Source organism: Phyllostomus discolor, chromosome 4, assembly GCF_004126475.2.
Source record: "Phyllostomus discolor isolate MPI-MPIP mPhyDis1 chromosome 4, mPhyDis1.pri.v3, whole genome shotgun sequence".
Lineage (NCBI taxonomy): Eukaryota > Metazoa > Chordata > Mammalia > Chiroptera > Phyllostomidae > Phyllostomus > Phyllostomus discolor.
Genome location: NC_040906.2, coordinates 89708046 through 89734696, shown reverse-complemented (window position 1 = coordinate 89734696; position 26651 = coordinate 89708046). Strand labels below are relative to the sequence as shown.

Sequence of the window (26651 nt, the reverse complement as noted above, 5' to 3'; positions counted from 1 at the left end):
GGTTTTTGTTTTTGGAGAGGAGGAATCCAGGATCCAATCAAACATCATACAATTTGTATTTAGTTTTCATGTCTCTTTAGTCTCTTTTAATCTAAAACAGTTCTCCAGACACACTCTTCCATTTTTAAAACCACAGTTGCTACTTATTTTGAACATGCACCAGGATTTGTCACAGACACATTACATACCAGAGTTTTTAAACTGTGATAAAATTTATAAAATTCACCATTTTAATAATTTTAAAGTGTACAATGCAGGAGTTTTAGGTATATTTATAACCATCATTATTAATTAATTCCAGAACATCTGTATTACTCCAAAAAGAAACCCCATGCCCACTAGGCAGTCATTCCCCTCTGCTGCAGGCCCTGGCAACTACTAGTCTACTTTCTATAGATTTGCCTTTTCTGAACATTTTATATAAATGGAATTATAGAATATATAGGGCCTTTTGTAACTTGCTTCTTTTACTTAATGTTTTCAAGGTTCACCCATGTCACAGCATCTATCAGGACTTCATTCCTTTTTATGGCTGAGTAATATTCCATTATAAGGACATCTAATCATTGGTTGATGAACATGTGGGTGATTTCCACTTTTTGGCAATTGTGACTATTGCTGCCATGAACATTTACATACAAGTTTTTGTAGGAACATATCTTTTCAGTTTTCATAGGCCTGTATATAGGAGTGGAATTGCTTGGTCATGTGGTAATTCTATGTTTAACTTTTTGTGGAGCTACCAGTGTTTTTCACTAAGGCCAAACCATTTTATATTCCCATCAGAAGTGTTTAAGGATTCCAATTTCTTCACACCCTTGGCAATACCTGTTATTTTTCTGTTTTATTATTGTCATTATCATAATCATCATCATCATAGCCATCATAATAGATATGAAGTGGTACATTATTATAGTTTGATTTGCATTTCCCTAATAACTAATGAGGTAGAACATAGTATTTTTTATTCATAAATATTTCAGCATGTGCCACTAGAAGATAAGCTTAATTTTCTAAAACACATTATTCATCTTAATTATGTTGTTGAAGTCTACAACTTCTCTTCCCCATGGTGTCTCCCCCAATATCTCAGCGTCCCTTTTCAATTTCAGAGTAGAGATAAGACATTCTATTCTAAAATTGACTGTTGTATTCTGATGGGTTCTGGAAGTTTGTTTGTTTTTTTCTCCACAGGCAGGTGCACCTTGGTAAAGATCATATGTCTTTTAAATTTAGAAAAGACCTTGCTGAAGAGAGGCAAAGAGTAAAAAACAAATACAAGGTCAGGATTACTGCTAACTGGATATCATTTATTTCACTAACTATTTTTGAATTCCTACTGTAGGCAGATGCCATATCAGAGGAAAGAAAACTTACTGTTAAGTTGGGAGTGGAAGAGGCTGGTGACAAGTAAATCGTTAACTATAAATCAAGGCTGGCTGTAAATGTCACAAGAGATTTATACTATGTATTAGGAGGATTAAGAAGCCAGAGAGGAGAGATAACTCATCTAATTGGAAAGCTTCCTTTAAGACATTGTATACTTTTTTCAAAGTTGTGAGAAGACAAAGGCATTCAATTGAGAGAGAGGGAGTGCTTTCAAATTTGGGCTGGAATTCTGGGTGTGATGTGCATTTATCCCATGATCTGCAGAGCATGAAGGTAGGAGAGACCCAAAGACAATAACCAGGAGCCACACCAGAGCCAGATCTAGATCAAAACAAATGGCTAAGCAGAGAATGGAAAACTGATTAGGGGAGGAGGCCACATCTGAGTCACCAAAGTAGCAACTGTAGGTTCAGGGAAGGGAGAGTGGAAATGGGAGTTGTGGGACTGTGCGATACCCCTGGGCGCACCATGGCATAAGACATTGTTATGTGTAGGGCAGGTGCAGAGAGCAGTAGAGACAAGCCCATAGTAGGCTGAAGCACAGGACACACACGGGTCAGAGGTGAAAAGACTTGGCTGGGAATCATCACTTACTACCTTAGCTAGGGCTGCCATAACAAAATTCAACAGACTGGGTGGCTTAAGCAACGGAAATTTATTTTCTCACAGTTCTGGAGGCTGGAAGAACTAGATTAAGGTGTTAGCAGGGTTGGTTCTTCCTGAGATCTCTCTACATGGCTTGTAGATAGCCGCCTTTCCCATGCGCCTTCACACTGTCTTCCTTCTGTGTCCAAATTTCCTCCTTTTACAAGAACATCAGTCACACTGGATTTGGGCCCACCCTAATGACTTCATTTTGACTTGATTACCTCCTTCAATACCATGCCTCCTGACTAGGAGTTAGGATGTGAACATATGAATTTTGGAGGGACACAATTTAGCCACTATATATGTATATAAGCTTGGGAGTGTGCACTTCCCACACTCAGTGCTACACACAGTGGCAGAACTAGGTAGGAAGAATTGAGAAAAAAACATGATTCTTGTCAAATATGAGTATATTTCTCATACAGAATACATTTTCTTTCTCAATGTGGAGTCCAAATTAGATATTTGAATAAATTTGTTCTTTTTAATTTTTTTCAAAGGATATAAAATCATTACACTGGTAAATCTTAGCATTTAGGAAAGGCACATATTAGCTTGGCATTTAAATTTAGTTTGGGGCATTGTTCAGATCCTTTGCGCACAATTTTATTTTATTTTATTTTATTTTAATTTTATCTTATTTTGTAATATTTTACAATAAAGTTTATTTAATTACTAATTCAAGAATATCTTGCCCTGGCTGGCATAGCTCAGTGGATTCAGCGTGGGCTGCAAACCAAAGTGTCGCAGGTTCGATTCCCAGTCAGGGCACATGCCTGGGTTGCAGGCCATGGCCCCCAGCAACTGCACATTGATGTTTCTCTCTCTCTCTCTCTTTCTCCCTCCTTTCCCTCTCTAAAAATAAATAAATAAAATATTTTTTTAGAAAAGAATATCTTTACATACTTGCAAAGTAGTAGCATACAGGAGAGATTAGATAGACAGATAGATGGATAGATAGGTAGATAGCTACGATATTTTCCAGACTATAAGACTCACTTTTTTACCACATTTTTTGCTTCAAAATTTTTTTTCTATTTTCCTCCTCTGAAACTTAGGTGTGTCTTATGGTGTGGACCCCAGATGCACCTAAGTTTTACTTTTTTTATTTCTTTTTTAGATTTATTTTTTTATTAATTGTTGTTCAAGTACAGTTATCCGCAGCCCCCCAGCCCTCCCCACCTCCCTCCTGTTTCCACCCTGCCCTGTTATTGTCGATGTGTGCTTTATACTTGTTCCTGCAAAACTCTTCCCCTTTTCGTCTGAAATTCCCTCCCAGCCTGACAGTGACAGGCTGGTCACTGTCAGTCTGTTATCTATTTCAGTGTCTTTGGTTATATTTTGCTTGTTTGTTTGTTTTGTTGATTATCTTCACACACAATTTAAAAAACAAAATATTACCCTGGCCAGGCAGCTCAGTTGGTTAGAGTGTCATCCTGATATGCCAAGGTTGTGGGTTTGATCCCCTGGTCAGGGCACATACAAGAATCAACCAGTGAAAGCCTAAGTGAGTGGAACAACAAATCAACGTTTCTCTCTCCTTCCCTCTCCTCCGCCACTCTCTCTAACATCAATATTTTTAAAAATGTTTAAAAACAAAATAATGTGTTTTCTGTGAACCCCACAATGGAGTATTTTCTAATTATTTTAAAGATGTAGGTGGTATAGCATGGCACAACCAGGTCAATGTGAGAGTTAAGGCTGTTTACAGCACTTGGTTGACAGACACACCCAACTGTATATTCACCAGGCAAGTGCATTGAGTAAATGCCCACTAAGATTCTGTGCTAGTGAATAAGCCATGGTTCTTGCTCTCAAGAAGATCACAGTCTAGAAAGAGCACAGAGACATTAAGAGATGATACAAAATGTGCTGAGTACAGTGCCAGAACTAGAACTTGTAGATAAATTGGAAATGAGGGGTAAGGAAAAGGAGAATGATTCCTAGGTTTCTAGCTTGGGTGCATGTTTGTGGTTTTAAAATGAGGTCTCAAATATGGAAGAAAAGCTGGCTTAGTGGTAGGTGAAAAGTTTAATTTGGGAAATGTCACATCTGGGGTGACTGGAGGAAATCCAGGTGGTAGCTGAAGGAACAAGTCTGAGCTGAAGACAGAGACTTGGGAGTGAGCAGCATAGAGTAGAGACTGAGACCACAGAACAAGTATGGTGACCTGGGGAAAGTAAGTTTCTTGAGAAAGAGAGTAGCTCAGGGCAGGAATTCTAGAGAACTTCAGGATTTAAGGGGAGAGCGGCAGAAGACTAAGGGGATAGAGGAGAAATGGTTGGGAGGTCAGGGGACCTGGAGAGCACAGAGAAAGCAGGTGCAGAGGGATCAGTCAAATGCAAAAAGGATTCCAAGATAATAAAGTCCTGAAGAGTACACAGTGGATGTGGCCATTTGGACATCCTTATGTGCCTCCAGTGACAGCAACTCCAGTAGACTTGAGGAGGGAAAAATGCCAAATTGTAGTTCTCAAGGAATGTGTACAAATGAGTAGTTTCTTGAGAAGTGGTTTTCTGGGAAGTTAAAATGAGCAGGGGCAAAGAGAAATGGGTGGATCATTAGAGGGAGGTGAGAGGTCAAGGGTTTTTTAGTTGCAAGAACTTGAGCATGTTTATAGACTGAGGGCAAAAGAGCCATTACAGAGGAAAAAGTTGAAGAAACTTGGGAGGAGGTCACGGTCAGAGGGAAAGATTGCCTTTGAATAGGAGGGAGGCCTGGGGAAAGCCAAGTAAGGAAGGACTGCGGGTATAGTCAGGTTTGTGTGCAGAGGGAGCTGTTGGAGAATGCTTGTGGTCTTGTCTTCCCAGATGATGCAGGAACCAAGGCCAGCTGCAGAGACTGTGGGGAACAGGGACTGGAGAGAGGCTTGCAAAACTTATTGAGGGGACCAGAAAAGGAGTTGTTGCATCCTTACTGTCAATCATCAGGACAAGTAGAAGGAAGAGCAGGTTACCCTGAGACCCTAGTGTAGTGAGAGAATAAGTGTTGCAGGGACCCTGTTCTCTGTGTCCAGATTTCATCTGGCAGCTGAATCCTGGCAGGTGACCCAGTAGCAAGGAATACCTGGAGGCCCAAGACATGTGGCAAAAAGAGAGGGGAAGGGTAAGAGAATGTGAAGGGAGTCAGCATTATAGCTGGATGGCACGAACCCTCAAAGATGATGAGCTCATGGGGAGATCAATTATACTAAATTCTCAAATGTTCTCCATAAGTAAGTAGAGTCCTAATAAAAATGTAAGAAATCTCCTTCTTTTCTTCTAGCTAACAACCTATTTGCCAATCCCTTCTTTAAGCTGCCTGTTTAATTTTACTTTTAGTGGTTGTGGATGTCTGGGTCTCTCCCCACAAACTCTGTGTTTTGAACCTAAGGTCCACAATCCCAAACTGAACTTCCTAACAATGTGTAAATCAGAGCTCAACAGCTCACCACCCTGGAGACAATAGTATAACTCTCTTACCTCTAAATAGGGTATTAATATGGTGATCAGAACTGATTCTTCCAGTTCAGTCTTTAAAAACTGTTATGAACAGTTTCTAAGAGCCAAGGTAGTTTGGAAGTTACCTAACAAGTAATGAAAACCAGAGATAGTCAAAAACTTTTAGAGTGTGCACATTCTTTCCCATGGAAGCAGGCATGTGTACACACTGAGCCAAGCCCAGCTGGCCTATCCTGGGAGTGAGCTGAGGGAAAGGTCCCTAGGGAATAGGAAAGAGCTCAGGGGCCCTTAGGGAAGGAGATGGAGAAGGGGAGCAGCCTGGGGACAACTTACTCCTGGGAAGGAGCAGACCTTGTCAACCGCCACCATGCAGGAAAGGGGAGGAATCGTTTCCCTTTGTTAAAATCTGATACTTGATTAATTAGCTCTGAGGAACTTAAAACTTCCCTGGGACATTAAATGTCTTTTAAATGACATCTCTATACTCCCTTGGTTACACACTTCCCTAAAATCCTTTCTGTGACTTTTAAATGCCTGAGAAATAATTTCCAGACATTCTCCTCTAGTTATAAAAAGAATACATTGGATTTGTTGTGCTTTTATAAAAACTCCCTATGTTTAAACAGTGAGTATAATTATAATGATCATTTAAATCTAATTATGGCATCACTTCTCTCAAAGGGAACTTCTTGGGTAGATTTGATGAATTGTATAATGGGTTTCTAGGAGTTTTAAAGAGAAATAAAGTTGTATTCAATTTTAATATTTTTGGTGATTAAAAACCCCAGCTAGATAGAGGAGATCCTGTTTTGGATGAGGAATTTCAGCGACTGAAGACAGAAGTTAACCACAAACGGGTTGTTCACAATCTAGAAGAAGTGGGTAACTTTCCTTTATTTGGAATCTAATTATTGGCAGCTATTTATATGCTTACTTTTAAAATATTAAACAACTTCAAAGAAATCCTTTTAGCAAGAGATATTTAATAATTTTAAGTATGCTTATATTTTCAGAGTGTCGTTTACTACATAGTCACAACGAAGCATCAGAACTCATGTTTTCTTTGAAATTAACAGCATGACACCCTTCCCACCCCTCTATTTCCTCTTCCTTGGTATCCTTTTCTATTTACCTTTGCTCTCTCCATGCCCATCTCACAGACCTCAGGGTGGGTCTCGAGGCCTTTGTTCATTGACCCTACCCTTGGTGGGAAGGAGACAGACAGGAAGTCAGAGCCAGAGTTCTGGTCCCAGCTCTACCACAGATCTGGGACCTGAGAAAAGCCCTCTGAGCCTTGGCGCCTTCATTTCCTCAAATGTAAAATGGTGAACAATAGGCCCTCCACCTGTGTATCTGCTGTCATGTGATAGTTTCTGGTTAAACCCCAAGTTTTAATTTTAAAAGTTGAAAAAGTTCTTCCTAATCTCCCCCCTCCATCATTCTCACTTTCCTTTTCTGTGTTTGCCACATCTGAATTATTTTAACCTCTTTTTCTCTCCCTCATATTTAATCTTGCCACTAACTCTTGCCAGTAGCTCTTCCACAAGGCCATACCCAAGTCTAGCCTTCAGGTCTCACCCCAATTAATCCAACAGATTGTTCAAATATCTGCCCCTCCTCTCTCTTTTCTCCAGCTCACTGCATGTGCCAGTGTGAGACTAATTCATTTCTGATGCCTTTTTCGTCATATTATTTCCCTGTTCAAGAATCCGTAGTGCCTGAGGCTCTGGCTGGCCTCAGTACACCCACAGGCACCCTTTCCTCCACATTCACTTACCCATTACTGCATACTTGTGCCCACAATAAGCAGGCATTGTGGTGGCACTCGGGGCTGGGCTGAACAATACCATCCTCCACCTCCACCAGGCACTGTACAGTCTGCTCCTCTCCATTCTGGATGTAGTGCCAGCACCCACCACATGTGACTGAGTTCTGCTTGGCTTCATTCTTCTTCCTCAGGGTCGCATGTGTTTGTTTGAGCTTCCTGAACACTAACTAGACTGTAAATTTTTTTAAAGCCCAAGGCTTCTACTTTTGTCCCCCAACACAAGAATTATTCCCTGTGATGCTGGGTATACTTAAAGTGCTTAATAAATGCTTATTATATGGCAGAACTAATGATAATAACTAGATTTGAGATCAAACCTGAAACATTTTTATTAAATGTTAATGTCAGAGGTTAAAATTCAAATTTAAGTTATGTGTATATTTTTTATTCTCAGAAAATCAAGGAATTTCATCCTAATTTTGATCCACTTACTAATAATACTTGGGTCAGCAGGTTCAGGGCCCAAAGACGGTTTCAACAAGCAGCACGCAAGGTAAGTCTCAGTACCAGGTTGAGATTTTAATTTGTTTAGTCATAAGCACAAGGAAATCAAACAATGAGTTTTTTGTAACAGCTTTATTGAGATATACTTCACATGCCATAAAATGCACTCTTGTAAAGTGTACAATTTAGTAGTTTTTAGTATAGTCACAGAGCTGTACAACTATCACTACTAATTTTAGAATATTGTTATCACCACAATAAGGGACCTGGTTCCCATTAGCAGCCACTCTTCTTCCCCCAGGCCCTGGCAACCACTAAGCTACATTCTGTCTCTATGGATCTGTCTATTCTGGACATATCATATAAATGGAATCATGCAGTACATGGCCTTTTGTAACTGGCTTCTTTTCCTTCATGTGTTTTCAAGGCTCATCCATGTATCAGTACTTCATTCTTTTTATAGATGGATACCACCCCATTACAAGGATAGTTCACATTTTATTTATCATTCACCAGTTGAAATATTTAGGGTGTTCTTACTTTTTGGCTATTATAAATAATGATGCTGTGAACATTTGTATACAATTTTGTAGATGTATGTTTTAAGTTCTTTCGGTATATATAACTAAGAGTAGAATTTCTATTAGTTATATATACTAATTTCTCTGTGTCACACGATAATTCTAGAACAGTAGGATGTTGACCAGCACTCTCTAGAGATAACAACTGAGAATTACTGTCAGATCTTGTCTCTACCATTCAGCCTTATGGCTTCCCCTTCACAGCAGCCCTCTGACTGCTGTGGCTGCCTTACCCTCACACTGGTCTTCCACCCACCACATTGCTAGCCCTTAATGGCTTCCTGAGATCAGAAGAAAATGAAGACTTCTTAACCTCTAATGCCAGTAAAGGGAATGAGGCCACTCCTCTCCAGCTGTCCCCTATCTTCTGTGTGGTTCCAGTCCTTATTTTCTTCCATTATACATCAGCTTGGGCCATCACCTTTGTGCAGGCTGACATTTGTTTGTTCCCACTCCAGTACCTTGCACAGAACTGTCCACAGAGTATCCACTTCATAATATCTGTCAAATGAAAGAGTCTCTTACATGATAATAAAGAGTGTTAATTATGGAATGAACAGTCTCAAATCAAAGCATAGTGATATACAGTTAACATTGCCCATAATTCACAGCCCTATTTCTACAGAATTGTCCATTTAGTTTGTCTTTCAACTCTGAAAACAACACAGTGGAAGCATTACTATTCAGACATACTGAAAAGAAAGAATATAGAAATAGTCATTTTTTTCCACTCTGGAAATATGCAAAAACCAGGTCTCATAAATTGAGTAGGACATGGAAGGCTACATGACAACTTCGTCCTTTTTTTGTATTCAGGGAAGTCAACATTGCCCTGACCTTGAAGTGCCTGATCTCAAGCAGCAGCATGACACTCTCCTTGTGAATTCTGACTTAGGGTGGTGGCCTTATCCCTTAGCTGTGGTTGAGGAAAGTGAGTTAAATTAATTGACAAAATGAGTGTGTGCCAACTAATCATTTGAAATCATTATTCTTTCTAATTCTAGGTCATGGTTCATCGACGATTACTCAATATGCTGGATGCTATTCGCAGCATGGACAGAGAGGCCATAATAAAAAGGCTCAGGCATAGAAGACAATCAGTAATACAAGGTGAGGTCCAGCTGGGAAGTATGGTGATGCTTTGACCAGTGGTCCTCTGGGCATGAGATATCTTTATAATGAAGTTAGCTGTGCAGAAATACAATATTTTCATAAATCATATGTTTCAGTTTTCTATGACTGCTATAACAAATCATGAAAAACTTGTGGCTTAAAACAATACAATCTCACAGTTCTAGAGGTCAGAAATCTAAAAATCAGGATGTCAGCAGGCCTGGTTTCTTCCAGAGGCTCCAATGGAGAATGTTTTTGTGACCTTTTCCAGCTTCTGGAGACTGCCTGCTTTCCTTGGCTCATGGCCACTTCTCTATGTTCCTCTGACCTCTTGCTCTGTCGTCATGTCTCCTTCTCTGATGCTGACCCTCCTGCTTCCCTCTTTTATGGATCCTGTGATTACTTTGAGCCCACCCAGATAACCTAGGACAAGCTCCCCATCTCAATCAAGATCTTGAACCTATCACATCTGCAAAGTCCTTTTTACCATGTAAGGTGACATAGTCACAGGTTCCAGGGAATAAAACATAAACACCTTTGAAGAGGCATAAATCACACCTCCATACCAGGTTGGGCTGAAATACCTACCCAGTTGATAGTAAACTAGGAAGACTGACTTGACCGAGTCTGTGAAGTTTGACTGTGGTTGAACCTCCAGTTTTGTGCCTTCTGTTCTTGTCACCAGAGACTGGGATAGTCGGCACTTAGCCATGTTGATTGATTGGCGTGATCTGGTTTTATCTCAATCTAGTGTTTACACATAAAGCTTTTTATCTCATATCATCTTTGCTATTTTAAAAAATTCCAATCTGCTGATCCACAGGTTGACTGGGACTGTTGGAACCCATTCTCAGTAGCTTCTGGGATCCCAAAAGCCATATCAACATCTTCTCCCAAAATATGTATTTCCAATCTGTGGTCATATGCAAATCCTCAGGCAGGCCCTGATCATTCCAGACCTTTCCTCCCTTCCCAAGCTCAAGCCACCAAACCTAGCTCAGGCTTCCCTGTCCTCCCCAAGAAGCAACTTTTTGGATATAAAAACAAACTACAATTTTTAAAAACTGGAGAAGGAGTTGAGGTAAAGAACAAAGGACACACTAAAAACAGGACTATATATATAACATATCTAGATACTCTTTTTGAAATGGCATATGGCAGGTACTCACTAATGGTGTATGATAGATATGCAACTGAAGATGGTGGTTTCACATAAAAATGCCTTAAGAAGCCTCCCAAAGTGCCATTTTGTTTTTCCCTCATAGACAAGAATCCCTCCAAACACCTTCTGCTGCGGATCAGTCAAGACGAATATTCCAGCCGGTTCTCTGTGTCGCCCAAGCAAGTGCTGCCCTTCGCCTTCCCATCCCACAGTGCTCCCCAGGGCTCCGATGAGTTGGTGGGTGCTGTGGGGGCTGGGCATGATCAGGTGGTTGTTAGGCAGATACCAAGGCAGGCCCTACCTCAGTCTCAGTCCCTTTGTCTCCTGCTGAGAGGCTCCCAGGGAGACCTGTGCCCAGGGAATCATGACCAATGGAAAACGGGGATTACCTACTACCACGTGCTTGGCATCTGACACACCTATACAGAATTTTCTGATAGCCTGGGCTGGTTCCTTTTCAGCCTGAAACCCAGAAACAGCACTGAGCCTGGCTTGACAGCCCAGGAACTGCTCCTGAAAGCAGAAAACTGGTCCTGGGAAGACGGAAAAATCCAGAGGACCTGGCCTAGCCCAGGAGGCAGACCCCGCTCAGCTGGGCCCTTGTGTTGCGTGAGCAAATAGAGAGGCTAGAGAAGGACGGCCCAGAATACAGCAATATAACCCATCACAATTCCCTCTATCTCCTCCCTCTCCCTTTTTTCTCTTGTCTCTCTCTCTTCCCCCCTCCCCCTGCAACTTCTTCCCTCCCTCTCTCTTTTTTCTGGAAAAAGGTGTGATAGTTCATCCTTCTTGCCTAACGGGTACAGTGATGCATCATAATAAAAATAATAGCCCTATACTGCATTGCATTCACCATGAGTGAAGCAGTATCTCAAGTTCTCGAGTGCTTCAGTTGTATCAGATCTTCAACAAACCTATGTGCTATGTATCATCTTACAGATGAGGAGGGAATTGAGACACAGGGTACATAGCCAGTAGAAAAATGTTGACCCATGTTCACATAGTTAGCAATAAAAAGTGTGTTTAAGTTGATATTGAAAGTGCATATGCAAAAATTTTTTTAGCTTCAAAGAATAAACTTGCCATTCACATCCCATAATATGTGTTAAACACAGCAGGTTGATTTACTCAAGAATTACAGAACTGACTTCAGAAATTCCATGCATTTTCTGCAGTAGAAAATTAAATGACTTTAAAGATTAGAATATTTAATTCATAGGAAATAATAAATCTGTGAGTTTCTACCAACAGTACATATCTGACGCTCAATAACTGATGGGAGAGATAATCCCTGTGCTGTGGAGCCTGCCTCACTCTTTTGAATAGTTCAAAACTTACACATTTCATTCCATGCTTTGGTTAGTTCTACAAGGCTTCACTGCTGCTCAGGGTTGAGGGAAAACAGACTGCTCAGCATTTCTGCCTTTAGAGAGTCTTCTAATTCACCCCATGAATACTGTATTTTATCATTTCTATGATCACTATTTAAATATTTAGCATCTTTGAAATTGGGAAGTGTCTTATAATTAATGATTTATCAACATTGCACCATGCTAATTTAATTATAGTGTCTTAGATTAGTGAAATACAGTGTATACTGAGTGCTTGTAACACGGCAGGTGCTGTCCCAGGCTCTCAAGGTGTCTGGGGCAGATTGGCCTGCAGGAAGTTTGCTAGGTAGTGCTTTGTGGTTAGCAGCTATAAAAGGGAGGAGCAGGAGTGGACAGAGACAGGAGTAGGAGTGCAGTTCTTCACAAAGGTCTCAGCTGAATTTATGAGGAGTTCTGGTGCTGGGACAGGGTGAGAGGACCCAGCATTTACATGTCCTTCATTGGAGGTGGGCTGCCCTCAGAGGGGCACATGACCTTGACAGAGTCAGCTCCCTTCAGCCAAGTCACCTCCTAAAGTGGGCTGACCCCTGAGAGTTGTTTGTATGAACAGGATTCCTAGAAGCTGGGGAAGTAAACCCCTCAAGCCTAAAGGAGATTCTGGATGGCACATTGCAGCATCCACAACAGCAGGAAATGAAAAAAGAAGAATCACACACTCTAATAGACAAGGAAGAGGGGTGGCCAGTACTGCCTCTGGGCCCCACACATCCAGTAACAACTGTGGTTGCAGGAAGGGTTACTTTAAGAATAGAACTGTTCACCCTGGCCAGTGTGGCTCAGTAGGTTGAGCGCTGGTCTGTGATCCAAGAGCTTACTGGTTTGATTCCAGTCAGGGCACATGCCTGGGTTGCAGACCAGGTCAATGTTTCTCACCCTTTGTTTCTCCCTCCCTTTCTCTCTTTCCCCTCTCTAATAAATAAAATCTTAAAAAAAAAAAAAGAATAGAACTATTCACTTAATGTTCAAAACGTATAGGGAAAAAAGCATAGCCACTTTTGCTCAGTGTTGATTGTGTGTCTATTTCTTGAATTTTCACATTTTAGGCTCCTGATGGCCTTGGACCAGTCTCAATTAAATCTTCAGAAATTCAAGTCAAGCACAGTCATTCCTTCTTCAATCTGCAGGTCAGACCTGTTATGTGGTATTAGTTAATCAGCTTCCTTATGAAATGAACAAAATAGTCCTGAATTTGAATTGCATTATTTTATTAATTTGTTCTAATATGCATTATACTGTGTGGCATACTGTGTGTATTTTTCTGCTGTTATTTTATGGTATGTGTGAGCTATCACAGATTCTATTTTCCTAATGTGGCTCATGGGAACCAGGATCCTTACTTATTCTGTGGAAATACCATATATTATGCATACCTGAAGCTATCTGAATTACATATATTAGAAACTTTAAGAAAAAAACACAAGGTGAAGTGAACAAAGTTAGTCATTTCTTCTTGAGGATATATGACCACTTCTGTTTTTGAAAATGTAAATGTTTTAAGTTGACAAACCAATGTGTGGTATATTTCTGCAGTTAAGCCACATGGGACCGTGAGTAACTGTGAATGTTCCTGTGTGCTGGCACCGGAACAGGGCTCAGCGCTGGCCCTGAATTCTCTACAGTGCTGGTCAGAATAACAGCTGCCACACATCTGATGATTGCTACCGGGGGCTTGTTTTTCTTTTACTGTCAGGCAGGTGAAAAGAGCTAGTGTTGAGCGTAGACTCCACTAAATGGTCATGGGCTTTTAAGGAGATTCAGTCAGGCATCTTTTTTCACCCCCAGGTTCCTCAACTGTACAAAATTAAAGGTTATCAGCCATTCTCTGTCCAGAGGTCTTCAACAAGTTACAGACCTCAAAAGCTCGCTCGAGCCCTGAAGCAAGGAGCTGAGGTAAGGCATCCCAACCTTCAGGAATTGCCCTCACCTGTTTCCTCTTGTCCTGGCATCAAGACTAACACACTGCTCTTGGTTCTGGAACAGGATGAAGCCACCACTGTTATAGCCCTGCCAAAGCAGGACATTACCCCTCAGTTCCCTGGCAAGACCTCAATCTTGAGCATGAAACCACCCGAGGCCTTGGCTGTGTCTCCAGATTATGACCCACTTTATATTTTTGTAAGTGATAATTGGTGGGAGTCTTGTGTTCTGTGTCCCTTTATTTCAACAGTTACTTTGTAGGAAAACAGATGCATTAATTGGGAATATTTGTATCTCTCTGGAATATCAAGATTTTAAAAATATATAATTTTTGAAATTGCTTGCTTGGAGAATATCAATGTTTGTATCTTTGAATAATTCTAGCATATTCTTGTAACAATAGCTTTGTGATTTTTTCTAATTATGTATCATATATTATACATATATATATGCACACACATACACATAAAATGTTTTAAAAGAGAGAAAAAAATGAAAAAAATAAAATAATATTACCCCAAACCCCATCACTCAGAGCTCCATTGATTCTTTATTCCACCCTTGCACAGTTCATCTTTTCCATATTGAACCCCTCTACCTTCAAGATTTCTATGTTCTACTTCATTTCTGTAGCTGCACTTGATTACCCCTCAAGCACACCCTAACCATGGCATTCTCCTGCTCAAAATTCCTCACGGACCCCATTTTCTACCAAATTAAGTCTGTGCTCCTGAAGATATGAAGTCAGTCATAGTTCTTTCCTGTTCTTTCCTGTTACCTACACATGGCCAAACTTTGTATACTTCCTTCCCATTCTCAGGTCTTTGCTCACTCTGATCTGCTCTCATGGAGCTCCCTCTTCTATAGATTTCCAGCAACCCAAGTCCCAAGTGACTGCAATCCAGACAGGAAATCTGATGAGGTTCTATGCCATAATGAAACCATCAGTGATATATCATAGTAGTTGCCCAAGTTATGGTCCATTTAAAAAAAAAAAAGACAGACACATACACACACAGAATTAAGGAACTTGAGACACTACTTGAGAAAGTCTCCTTTGTGAGATTCTCCAAGTACGAATCTGTATCTCTATGTGGGCAGAAGTGTTAATGGTCACACCCAAGGTCACTCAGCCAGTTAGTGGGAGAGCTGAAAAAGAAACCTGCCTGTTTCCTGACTGCTTGCCTCGGAGCTCTTCCTCCGATTTTTGCTGCTTTTCTATGGAGAGCTGTGATGTTTGTGGTTTGGCCATAATGTGACATTTTCTTATTGTATCAGCATTGAGGAGAATATTCTTGAGATACATAACATGTTAGAGCTGGAATAACCACACAGGACATTTAACTCAGTGATTTTCAAACTCCCCTTAGCACTAGAACACTCTCAATAGCTGAAATTTTACACAAAAAGGCAAAATGTAAAATAGATGAAGTTGTAGTTGCTGGGATGGTGGTGGAGTAGGGGGCTCTCCTGAGGGAGTATCCCTGCAAGATCCTGGGTTCCCCATGGCAAGGTTTGAAAACCACTCTTCAGTTTCTTATCCCCCAGATCCACCCACTACCATTCCCTTTTAAAAGTGAGAAAACTGATCTAAATAAGTTAAGGGAATTTTCCATAGTCACACTCATACATCCTTAGAAAATATCAGTGGTTATTAATTAACCCATTAATTCCACAAATACTTAGTGAATGACTACTTTGCATAGGATAGGAACCTAAGTATAGGGCAATTCATCCAAGAGACACAACAACCCTAAATAATTATGTACCTAAGAGCAGAGCTTCAAAATGCATGAAACAAAAATTGATTGAATAGCAAAGAAAAAATAGACAAATCCACAACTAGAGTTGGTGGACTCAACACTTCTCTCTCAAAAATTAATAGAACAATTAAACAGAAAATCAATAAGGATATAAAAGACTTAATCATAACTATCAATCAACTTGACCTAATTGACATTCCTAGAACACTCTACACAAAAACAATAGAATGCAGATTCTCTTCAAGTATACACCAAAGGTTTGCCAAAGTAGACCTTATTTTAACCAATAAAACAAGGCTCAATAAAATTGAAATGATTCAAATCATATGATGTAGTTTTTCTGACTTTGATAGATTAAGTCAGAAATAAATAGCAGAGAAATATATAGAAATTTCCTCCAAAATTTAGAACCTAAAATACATACTTTAAAATAGCCTAAGGGACAAATAAGAAATCAAAAGAAATTATAAAGTATTTTTAACTGAATGAAAATGAAAACATGACTCAAAAAGTTTGTGGAAAATTTATAACACTATGCACATCCATTAGAAAATAAGGTAGGTCTCAAACAAAATGTCCTCAGGTACCCCTTTAAGAAACTCAAAAGAGAAGAACAGATAAAACCCAACCTTAAAGAAGAGAAATAATGAAGATCAGATTGAAAATCAATGGAAGACTTCCGGCAAGATGGAGGAATAGGTGGACGTACCATACTTCCTCGCACAACCAAGAACAGAACAACAATAATTTACAACAATGATTTGCAGTCATAATATCAGAACTGTCAGAGGATTTATCTAAATGGAAGTCGGACAGCCAAGAAGTTGAAGTAGACCCATACATCCAGACTGGTAGGGGACAACAAGCCAAGCGGGCGTGGGGCTGGCGCGGGTCGCAGGCGCGCACAGGTCAGGGGAAATTTGGCACAAAATCGGCGCGACAGCAATCCGGGGCACGGGAGCGCAGCAGTGCATCGGTGATCCCTGAGTACGCAAGCAGTAGCTGGGGGAATCAGTGGGGCAGCGATTGTGGACCAGGGCAGAGCTCATGGCCCAGAAGCCCAGGGAAGTGTCTGGCTCCAGGAGTACGGAAAGGTCGCCATTGATCCCTCCTGTCCCCGCTCCCGCCCCTGCCCCCACATATAACGTCACAATCTAGCGACTGGGGCGCCCAGCCCCGGTGAACACCTAAGGCTCCGCCCCCTACCGTAATAAGAGCGACCAGACCGGAGAAAAAATAAATAAATAAATAAAATAATAGGAGAGACAGGGAAAGACAGAAGACATGTTTCCAGCAGAACATATCAGTCCCCCAGGACTCATCCTTTTGAATGACCAAGAAATAGCCAATCTATCAGATGCACAGTTCAAAACACTGGTGATCAGGAAGCTCACAGAACTGGTTGATTTTGGATGCAAATTACATGAAAAAATGCAGATTACCATAAAAGGGATGCAGGAAGATATACGGAGGAGAGCCAATAGTGAAAGGAAGGAATCTGAGTCTCAAAACAACACAGTGGACCAGAAGGAAGATAGAATCAACCAAGCAGGAAAGCATGATGAAATAAGAATTCAAAAAATCGAAGAAAAGCTTAAGACCATTGAGGACACCTTTAAACATTCCAACATCCGAATTATAGGGGTACCAGAAGGGGAGGACCAACAAGTGGAAAAGTTATTTGAACAAATAATAAAGGAGAACTTCCCCAAACTGGCAAAGGGAACAGTCTTCCAAGAAATCCAAGGAGCGCAGAGAGCCCCAAAGAAGTTGGACCCAAAAAGAAACACACCAAGGCACATCATAATTACTTTAGCCAAGGTAAAAACGAAGGAGAGAATCCTAGAAGCAGCAAGAGATAAGGGGACAGTCACCTATAAAGGAGTTCCCATCAGACTGTCAGCTGATTTTTCAAAAGAGACCTTACAGGCAAGAAGGGGCTGGAAAGAAATATTCCAAGTCATGAAAGACAAGGACCTACATCCCAGATTGCTCTATCCAGCAAAGCTCTCATTTAGAATGGAAGAGAAGATAAAGTGCTTTTCAGATAAGGTCAAATTAAAGGAGTTCATCATCACCAAGCCCTTACTTTATGAAATGTTAAAGGGACTTATCTAAGAAAAGAAGATAAAGAAAAGACATGTATAGTAAAAGGACAGCATACTCACAATTATTAACAACCACACCTAAAGCAAAACCAAAAGAAACTAAGCAAACAACTAGAATAGGAACAGAACCACAGAAATGGAGGGCACATGGGGGGCTAGCAGTAGGGGTGGGAGGAGGAGAGAGGGGGAAAAGGTATAGAAAATAAGTAGCATAGAATGTAGGTTGAAAATAGGGGGAGGGCAAGAATAGTATGGGAAAAGTAGAAGCTAAAGAACTCATAAGTATGACACATGGACATGGACTAAAGGGGGGGAATGTGGGTGGGAGAAGGGGTACAGGGGGGAGGGGAGTGAAGGGGGAAATGGGACAACTGTAATAGCATAATCAATAAAATATATTTTTTAAAAAAGAAAATCAATGGAACAGAAAAGCAAATAGAGAAAACTAGTTCTTTGAGAAGATGGATAAAATGAATTAACCTCTAACCTAACTGGTCAGGAAAAAAATGGTAAAAGACATAAATGACCAACATCAGGAATGAGAAAGGTAATGCCACTCCAGATTCTACAGACTATTAAAAAGATAAGTTAATATTATGAAAAATTTTGTACAAGTAAGTTAGGCAAGTTAAATGGACAAATTTCTTAAAAGGTACAAAATATTAAATCTTATTCAAGAAGACATAGATAATTGTACTAGTTCTATATCTATTAAAGAAATTGAGTATGTGATTTAAAACCTTCTCACAAAGAAAACTCCAGACCCAGATGCCTTTACTGGGAAATTCTGCCAAGCACTTAAAAAAGAAATACCAGATCTACAAAAATTCTTCCAGAAAAAAATGGTAGAAGAAGGATTACTTCCCAATATTCTAGAAGTCAGTGTTACTCAGATACCAAAGCCAGAGAGAGACATTACAGGAAAAGAAGCTAGAGTGTACTTCATAAATATAGGTGCAAAAAAATCATAAAAGTTTAGCAAGTCAAATTCATCATTATGTAAAAGGGATGATCATGGGCAAATAGGTATTTATTCCATGAATACAAGATTAGTTTAACATTCAAAATTCAATGTAATCCACCATAGTAACAGACTAAAAAAGAATAAAACTATGATCATTTCAATAGGCACAGAAAAATTATCTGACATCATTCCTGATAAATACTCTCAGCAAGTGAAGAACAGAAGGGAAATTTCTCAGCCGATAAAGGTCATCTGTTAAAAACCTGTAGCTGCATTTTAACAGATGCATGCTACATCTGTTAAAATCCTACTGCATGGTAAATGACTGAGTGTGTTCACCCTAAGACCAGGAATAAGGCAAGAATATCCACTCTTGCTGCTTCTGTTCAAGATTGTAATGATAGCTGTGCAATGAGGCAAGAAAAAGAAATAAAAGACATCCAAATTTAAAAGGAAAGAGTAAAATTGTTTTTATTTACAAACAAAATGATAGTCTACATAGAAAATACAATAGGACCTGCCTCAAAATCTACTGAAAGTAATAAGTGAATTTACCAAGATTACAGTATAAAATTAATTATATTACTATCTACTATCAACAAACAACCCAAAATTAAAATTTTTTAAAGGCATACCACTTAATAATATCAAACACTATGAAACATTTAAGGATAATTTGGACAAAAAATATATAAGACTGTTAGCCTAAAAATGAAGAAACATTGATGAGAGAAATTCAAGAATACTTAAATAAGTGGAAAAATATACCGTGCTGGTGGATTCAGATAATTAATATTAAGATGTCAGTTCTCAGCTCTGGCTGGCGTAGCTCAGTGGATTGAGCACGGGCTGCAAACCAAAATGTCGCAGGTTCGATTCCCAGCCAGGGTACATGCCTGGGTTGCAGGCCATAACCCCCAGCAACCGCACATTGATGTTTCTCTCTCTCTCTATCTCCTTCCCTTCCCTCTCTAAACATAAATAAATAAAATCTTAAAAAAAAAAAGATGTCAGTTCTCTCCAAACTAATCTAAAAATTCAACAAATCCCAATAAAAATCCAGCAGGCTTTTTCTCTTTCGTTCTTTCTTTCTTTTTTTTTGGTAAAATTCAAGAGCCATATTATAAAATTTATATGGAATGCAAATATATCCAAAACACCTTCAAAGAACAAAATTGAAGGATTTACACTACCTGACTTCAAAACTTATTATAAAGTTACAGTAATCAAGAAAGTATAGTATTAGCATAAAAATAGACAAACATCTTTGGAACAGAGTAGAGAATCCAGAAATATATACATTCATATGATTGTCATCAGCTGATTTTTGACAAAGATCCAAGACAATTCATTGGAGAAAAGGTAGCCTTTTTCAAGAAATAGTGCTGGAGCATTTGGAGATTCATTTAACAAAAATAAAAATAAAGAAAAAGAAAAGGACTTTATTCATACCATTAATCAAAAATTAATAGCTCATTGACCTACATATACAATGTAAAACTAGAAAACTTCTATAAAACACACAGGAGAACATCTTTGTGACCTTGGGTTATAAAAAGATTTCTTAGACACAACATCAAAACCACAATCCATAAATGGAAAAAAAAATGGATTAATTGAACTTTGTCCAAATTAAGAACTTCTGATCTAAAGACACTTTTAAGAAAAAGAAAAGATCAAACACTTAGAAAATATTTGGAAATCACATATGTTCATTATTTTTAAGGGAGTGATTGTTTTTCAAATATATGAAAACAGATCAAATTATATACTTTTAATGTGTGCAGTTTATTGTATATCAATTGTATATCAATAGAGCTATCAAAGAAAGAATGTAAAAACCCTAGGAAAGAAAACAAAAATAAAAGGAAAGAAATACCAGTTACAAACAGTAAAGCATTATAGTGCAGTCTTGGAGTGACTTCTGTCATTAAGCCTGTAGAAGAGAAGGTGAAGGGTTCTGTCTGGGAGAGAGGTGTCGGGGAAAGGGAGACTCCTCGCACTGCCAGTGCAGTTGGGAGGTTGGAAACACTCAAGATTCTATAAAGGTACATTATTCAAGCAAAAGAAAAGGCCATTATAAACTCCAGGCGGGAGATCAATGAAAATTCTATGTATTCCTTTTTTTTAAAGATTGTATTTATTTACTTTTTTAGAGAGAAGGGAAGGGAGGGAGAAAGAGGAAACATCAATGTGTGAGAGAAATATGGATCTGTTGGTCACCTCTCGCACGCCCCCAGCTGGGGGCCTGGCCCACAACCCAGGCAGGTGCCCTGATCTTTCAGTTCACAAGCCAGTGCTCAATCCACTGAGCCACACCATCCAGGCTCTATGTATTCCAGTTAGGAAACCCAACTAAAATTTGGTGTGATTTTTAGGAGCTGATGGAAAATACAAACATAGAATCTACTTGGCCAAGACACTAGAACTCCTCTATCCCAGGTCATGGCATTGAACCTTCACAAAAAAAAAAAAAAAAAAAAAAAAAACCTAGTCCAAGCCTCTAGCTAGCTTTGCAGAGAAATATATTTACACAGTTAAAACAAAATAAATATTATTTACTAGTTTTCAGCTTTCAGAGATAACCTATAAACAAAGCATGAAAGTCTTGGATGTTGTTCCAGAATGTGAATGTAAACAATTTTAATAATCAAAAGTAAAATTGTGAAAGAGAGGAAGAAAGGTACAGGAGAGGTACAGTTTTATTTCAGAAGAAGGGGAGTTGAAATACTCAACTAAAGATGAGGAAACAAGAAATAGGGGTATAAGCATGTATCATTTCAAATGGCAAAGATAACCAGCAGCAGAACTAAAAATAACAATGTCATTTTCTAAATTCAAAAGAGAGAGTTTGGAAGGAGCATTTGTATGTATGAGCAAATCCTTATCTTGCATGATAATGAGTCAGTAGATACTATCTGAGGTTGATAACCAAGAAATTGGAGAATAAGCATAGTGTTTTGAGTTAGAGTATTGGCCATCAGAGGGGAAAAAAATCCAGATAATGAAAGAAACAGCCTCTGGGATGTGGGTCTGGACACTAGAAGGACTCAGAGGAGGCCCGTTGTTTTTCCTCTCAAATACTTCCAGCCTGGGTGAGTTACTGCCACCACTGTATACATACATTACCTTGCAGAAAATTAAAATTAAAATGGGGTGACCTCTCAGATTACTTACTCTGGTGGTGATGGCCACCCAAGGGGACTGATGTATAACATCTTTAAAAGCAGTGGTATTATCATTTTAAAAAGATTTCACTTATTGTGCCCTAGCTGGTGTAGCTCAGTGGATTGAGTGTGGCCTGCAAACCAAAAGGTTGCAGGTTTGATTCCCAGACAGGGCACATGCCTGGGTTTCGGTCCAGGTGCCCAGTGGGGCTGCCCAAGAGGCAACCACACACTGATGTTTGTCTCTCTCTTTCTCCTTTCCTTCCCCTCTCTTTAAAAATAAATAAAATAAAATATTAAAACTTTTTTAAAAAATAAGATCACTCATTGCATTTGACCTAAGGCAGAGAGCTGGCCACACAGCAATTCCCCATGTCCTCGATGAACCAGTATGGGAGACACTCCTGAAGACCACACAGCTAATGTCCCCTCCCTGGTGCTTTGCACCCCCATTACCACCCACTGCCCACACAGGGTGTGGCCAGCTCTCTCTTCCATCACACTTCCTCCTGGTCAGCTGGGGTCTCTGTCACTGCTGCCCCAGGTCCCTCTGGGGTCCCTTCCCAGGTGCTGTCCTGATTGACCTTTGGTCATCACAGAGGTGACTCCGGCAATGGGAGTCAGCAGTTTTCAGATTGTTACACTCCAGTTGCTCCCCTTACCTGTACAGTGGAGCTGGGGTCTTTTTCCCATTCTTCAGTCCTGCTTGCCACCCCCTCTTCCTGGCTGGGAGAGGCCAAGGTTCTCCTTGCCCTACTTCTGGACATCCCTGTAAATAGGTTCTGAGGACCTGGTTGGCCCAGTGGCAGAGCTCGCTCTGTCTTCTGTCCTCTGGTTCCCCTTCCATGACTCTCTTGCACTCTGCCTTATTTAAGGTGATGTGCATTGGAATGAGAAACATCTTCCACTTCTCCACTGACCACCCTCCTGTTCTCTTTCCTCTTCACCCACCTTTTTCTGTAGCCTCGGGCCTCCCCTACTTTGAGTTGCCAGGGCCCCCACCTTTCACTTTGCTCCCTCCCAATCCTCTAACAGTTACTCGGGTAAGGGGATCTTTCTTTGAGCTTCAGGGGGTGAAACCCAGTGTTTATGTTCTCTTCTGTCTCTGCCCTGACCCCATGCAGCATTTTAAGGAACTGGAAGAGAACTTGCTATTGTGAAAAATATACATGTACTCTAACTCTTCCCTCACTGCTCTTGGAAGTGTTTTTGCTTATTTCTGCATTCCTGTGGCCACTGCAGACTCCCTCAGTGGGCACCATGTCCTCCCTGTCCTCCCCCTTCCTTTATGTCCATGAGTTCATGCAAGAGCCCTCTCCCCATCTTTCTCCCTGGACCTAGGGGCAGTCAGCCGCTCTGCACCAGCAACTTAGTCTTCTTGGTGTTCTTGACCAGAACCTTTAATGCTGGCCCCACGCTAGGGTCTCCCACCCTAGCTTCTATGCCTCCATGGTCTAGCTCCACGTTAAGTTGTGGGAGACATTTGTTTCTTGACAACAAGATTGGGTTTCTATAAGCCATGTGGAGTTTTCTTGTTGTTTTTTTTAATTGCTTTAAAAATTATACAAACAAACAGAGCAAAATTTCAACCTTGTACTTCTTAAATATGTGAAATTAAACAATCATGAAGGTCAAAAGCTATGTTGTTGTCTGGGACAAGAATAAGAGTTTTTGTTGAACGAGTCCTGGAAGGAACATTAAAAGGCTCTATATTCTCATATTTTGGTATAATTGCTCTGTGCCTCCATTAGTGTTGCTGGAAAACTAATAAAAATAAAAAACAAACAGGATCTTCCTTAAAACCAGATACTATATCCAAATGGAGCCTTCCTCAATTAAAAACATCACCAAAACAATGTTAAATGTTGACATTTCCTGATTAGCAAATGTCATCCTCTTCTTTGTCTTCTTTTTGAAGTAGTTTTTTTAAAAGCTACTTTTGCCTTTGAAACCAGAAGCTCACTTGCTTTTTTAAAACCAGTTTGCTTATTAATAAATCCCCCTAACTCATCAATTAAGAAACAAATACTTTAAGCCCTTTTAAGCCAAGATTTCAGCTGTACTTGTTTCCATGTGAGTTTAGTAAATCCCTGTGGGAGGTAACAAAGCCCTTAAGCCAGAAGAGTGGCATTTATGAATAACTGTGACATTTAAGATAATGCTTCTCTTGCCCAGATCTCTGACATGGAACCAGAGTGTGAGTGCTCAGGGGAGCCACGGAGAGCGTTAGCTGATGCCTGTCCTGTGCCAGACTTAGAGACTAGCAAACAATGAGAATCTTTTTTTTCTCTCTCTTCTGCAGAATCCGAGCCCAGGATTATTTGCTGTGATGCACCCTCTGACCTATGCAGAAACCTTGATAGATTACCATCTGTGCTCTCACCCCAAGTACAAGTACACCAAGGAGTCCCACAGTGGGTCCAGCATTCCTCTCACCCAAAAACAGTTTCTCCATCACACGGTAATGCCATCACGCAGCTCACTGGAAGAGCTGAACCCGGACTACAGGGGAGGGCAGAGAACAAAGACAGGGGGTCACAGCTAGAGCTGAGACAAAGAAGGTTTGCAGCCACAGCTGCAGGACAAGAATGGTAACAATGATGGCTGTGTACACTCTTGCACCCCCAGCGCTGCAGCAGTGCAGGTGGGAGACTCAACACCACTCTTGTGCTGTCCACACCCACCTCTCAGGCTGCAAGTCTCCCTTTTACAACATTCTAACTCACGTTTTCCCTTGAAGATTATACCTCATATTCATTTTATTCCTGTTTCAACCATGTAAAAACAGTCACGTGGCAGGCATAACCCCATGATCTGACCTCCTCTTGCTTTGTCCTCAGAAAGTATAGAAACATCAGAATGGACAAGGTGGTGATATGGCAAACGCACAGCAAGGAAGAGGCTCCAAAGATTTCCTTCTTCCCCTTAATAACCAACCTGATCTGAATATCCAGTGACATCTCTTGGGTGGTGCCCTCAGGACCTTCAAACACAATAAATCCCTAACTCAAGTCATTATCTGTGTCCTACTACTGCTAACCACACCTCAAGCTGCTCCTCCTGCTGTACTCCGTTTTTGTTCTGTGATTTGTGCAATAGCCCACATGATCCTTGAGCCCTGCCTCTCCCTCATTTCCATAACTAACCATCACTGGATTCCACTGGTCTGCCTCAAACAGCATGCAAATCTCTCTCTACATGACCACCACTGTGCAGTCAGCCCTCTCTAGAAATCTTCCTTCCATACACAGCTATCCGATCACATTGCTTTCCAGTTTGAAAACTCTCAGTGGTCCTGCTGCCTGTGGGAGCACCTCCAAGCTCATTAGCTTGGCCCACAGGCCCTTCCTGACCAGCCTGCCTCACCAGACTCATTTCCTGCGATCCCTGGGACACTCCCTGCACTCAGCCCAGAGATGGCTTCTGTCCCCTGCATCTCCGTGCACATTGACTGTGGCTCCAGCACCTCATTCACAATAAACAAACAGATCTGCCCTCTGGAAGCTGCCCTCCCTCACCAGGGCTTGCTGCTTACGAGTCTAACACGTCAGGAGGAAGAAAAACGTTCTTTTGGACCTACTTTAATTCTGTGTGGCATTGTTTAATGCCTTTTGCTGAAGCAGTTGTCTTTTAGCTTCATAAAAAATTAAGTCAAACTGAATGAAATTATAAATTTTGGAGCTGAACTATTAAGAGTGAACAATAGTCAATTGAATGGAATGGCAGTCCTTCCTAGACTTCACCTCACTAAACTGTCCCTTTACATGTAGTGCCCCTGTGCCCGCTCTCATTCCAGGACATCATACCCGGAGTAATGCACTGGAAGAGGTTCCAGTCCATGGTGCTCTCATCTCTGCCCGAGACTGTCGTGACAGAGACGACACAGAGGTAAGCAAGCACAGCTCACTTGTCTCACAGCTGTGACCCCGGAAAGTGAAATGCCGATCAGGTGTCAGGTTGTGCTGTCTCTGCAGGAGGGAAGCTAGCTTGTTGGTCACGGAAATATGATGATGCACAACTGATTTTCATATTTGGAGTTGGTCTAAAGATACAGTTTAAAAATAATTAATGTCACTGGTAGTTAGTTGCCGTATTTCGATAAAAGTGGACAACCAATCCATACAATTCAGCTGAAAGAGTCATGATCAGATTGTCACATTTTAAAATTGCCAAGATGAGCCTTCTACACCCTCCATGTCCAATTCCAAAGGATCCACCTCTCTCTCATGCCACAGCCTGAGAGATGACCACAACGAGGTCCCGTGGGTTTCACCATGTAGAGGTGTAGCTCAGCTCTGCATTTAGCCTATAGCTCAGCTCTAAAAACAGGATGGGTAGGAGAGAATATTGTTGGACTAAAGAAAGAAGAAAAGTAACCACCTTTTTTCTAATTTGCTTATATAACACCTCTTCAAAGCCATAAGATTTCAAACGAGGAGCCTGATGCCTTTCCTTTAAGACTCCACCTGGTCAATAACCCACTTCTGAACCCTTGAAGTGGGTTCAGAAGTTCTTTGTCCTTATAAACACAGTTAAATAAGTTATCAGTGAGCGAATTTAACTAGTATCCCAAAATAATATTATCACCTTATGTTCAAATCCTTGATTCAGAATGAGTCACCCTAAGGTGACAGAGCCCACTTACAGCCCCAGGCATGGTCAGGAAACCTGAGTTCTGCCACCAACCAAGATCAGCAGGTGACCTTTTCCCTCCCACATCCACCAGTGTGTTCTGG

At 40.6% G+C, this 26651-nt stretch overlaps 1 protein-coding gene across 2 annotated transcripts in view; it reads left to right on the top strand.

Moving 5' to 3' along the window:
• The window catches only part of CFAP221 (cilia and flagella associated protein 221), a 129244-nt gene that overhangs the window by 88682 nt on the left and 13911 nt on the right, over positions 1-26651 (top strand). For both annotated transcript variants that reach the window (XM_036023616.1, XM_036023617.1), the window contains 10 exons: positions 1195-1282; positions 6266-6355; positions 7700-7798; positions 9335-9440; positions 10709-10842; positions 13040-13120; positions 13779-13886; positions 13977-14111; positions 24218-24376; positions 25712-25803. In XM_036023616.1, coding sequence (XP_035879509.1) covers positions 1195-1282; positions 6266-6355; positions 7700-7798; positions 9335-9440; positions 10709-10842; positions 13040-13120; positions 13779-13886; positions 13977-14111; positions 24218-24376; positions 25712-25803 — 1092 coding nt within the window. The remainder of the gene's footprint in view (positions 1-1194; positions 1283-6265; positions 6356-7699; positions 7799-9334; positions 9441-10708; positions 10843-13039; positions 13121-13778; positions 13887-13976; positions 14112-24217; positions 24377-25711; positions 25804-26651) is intronic.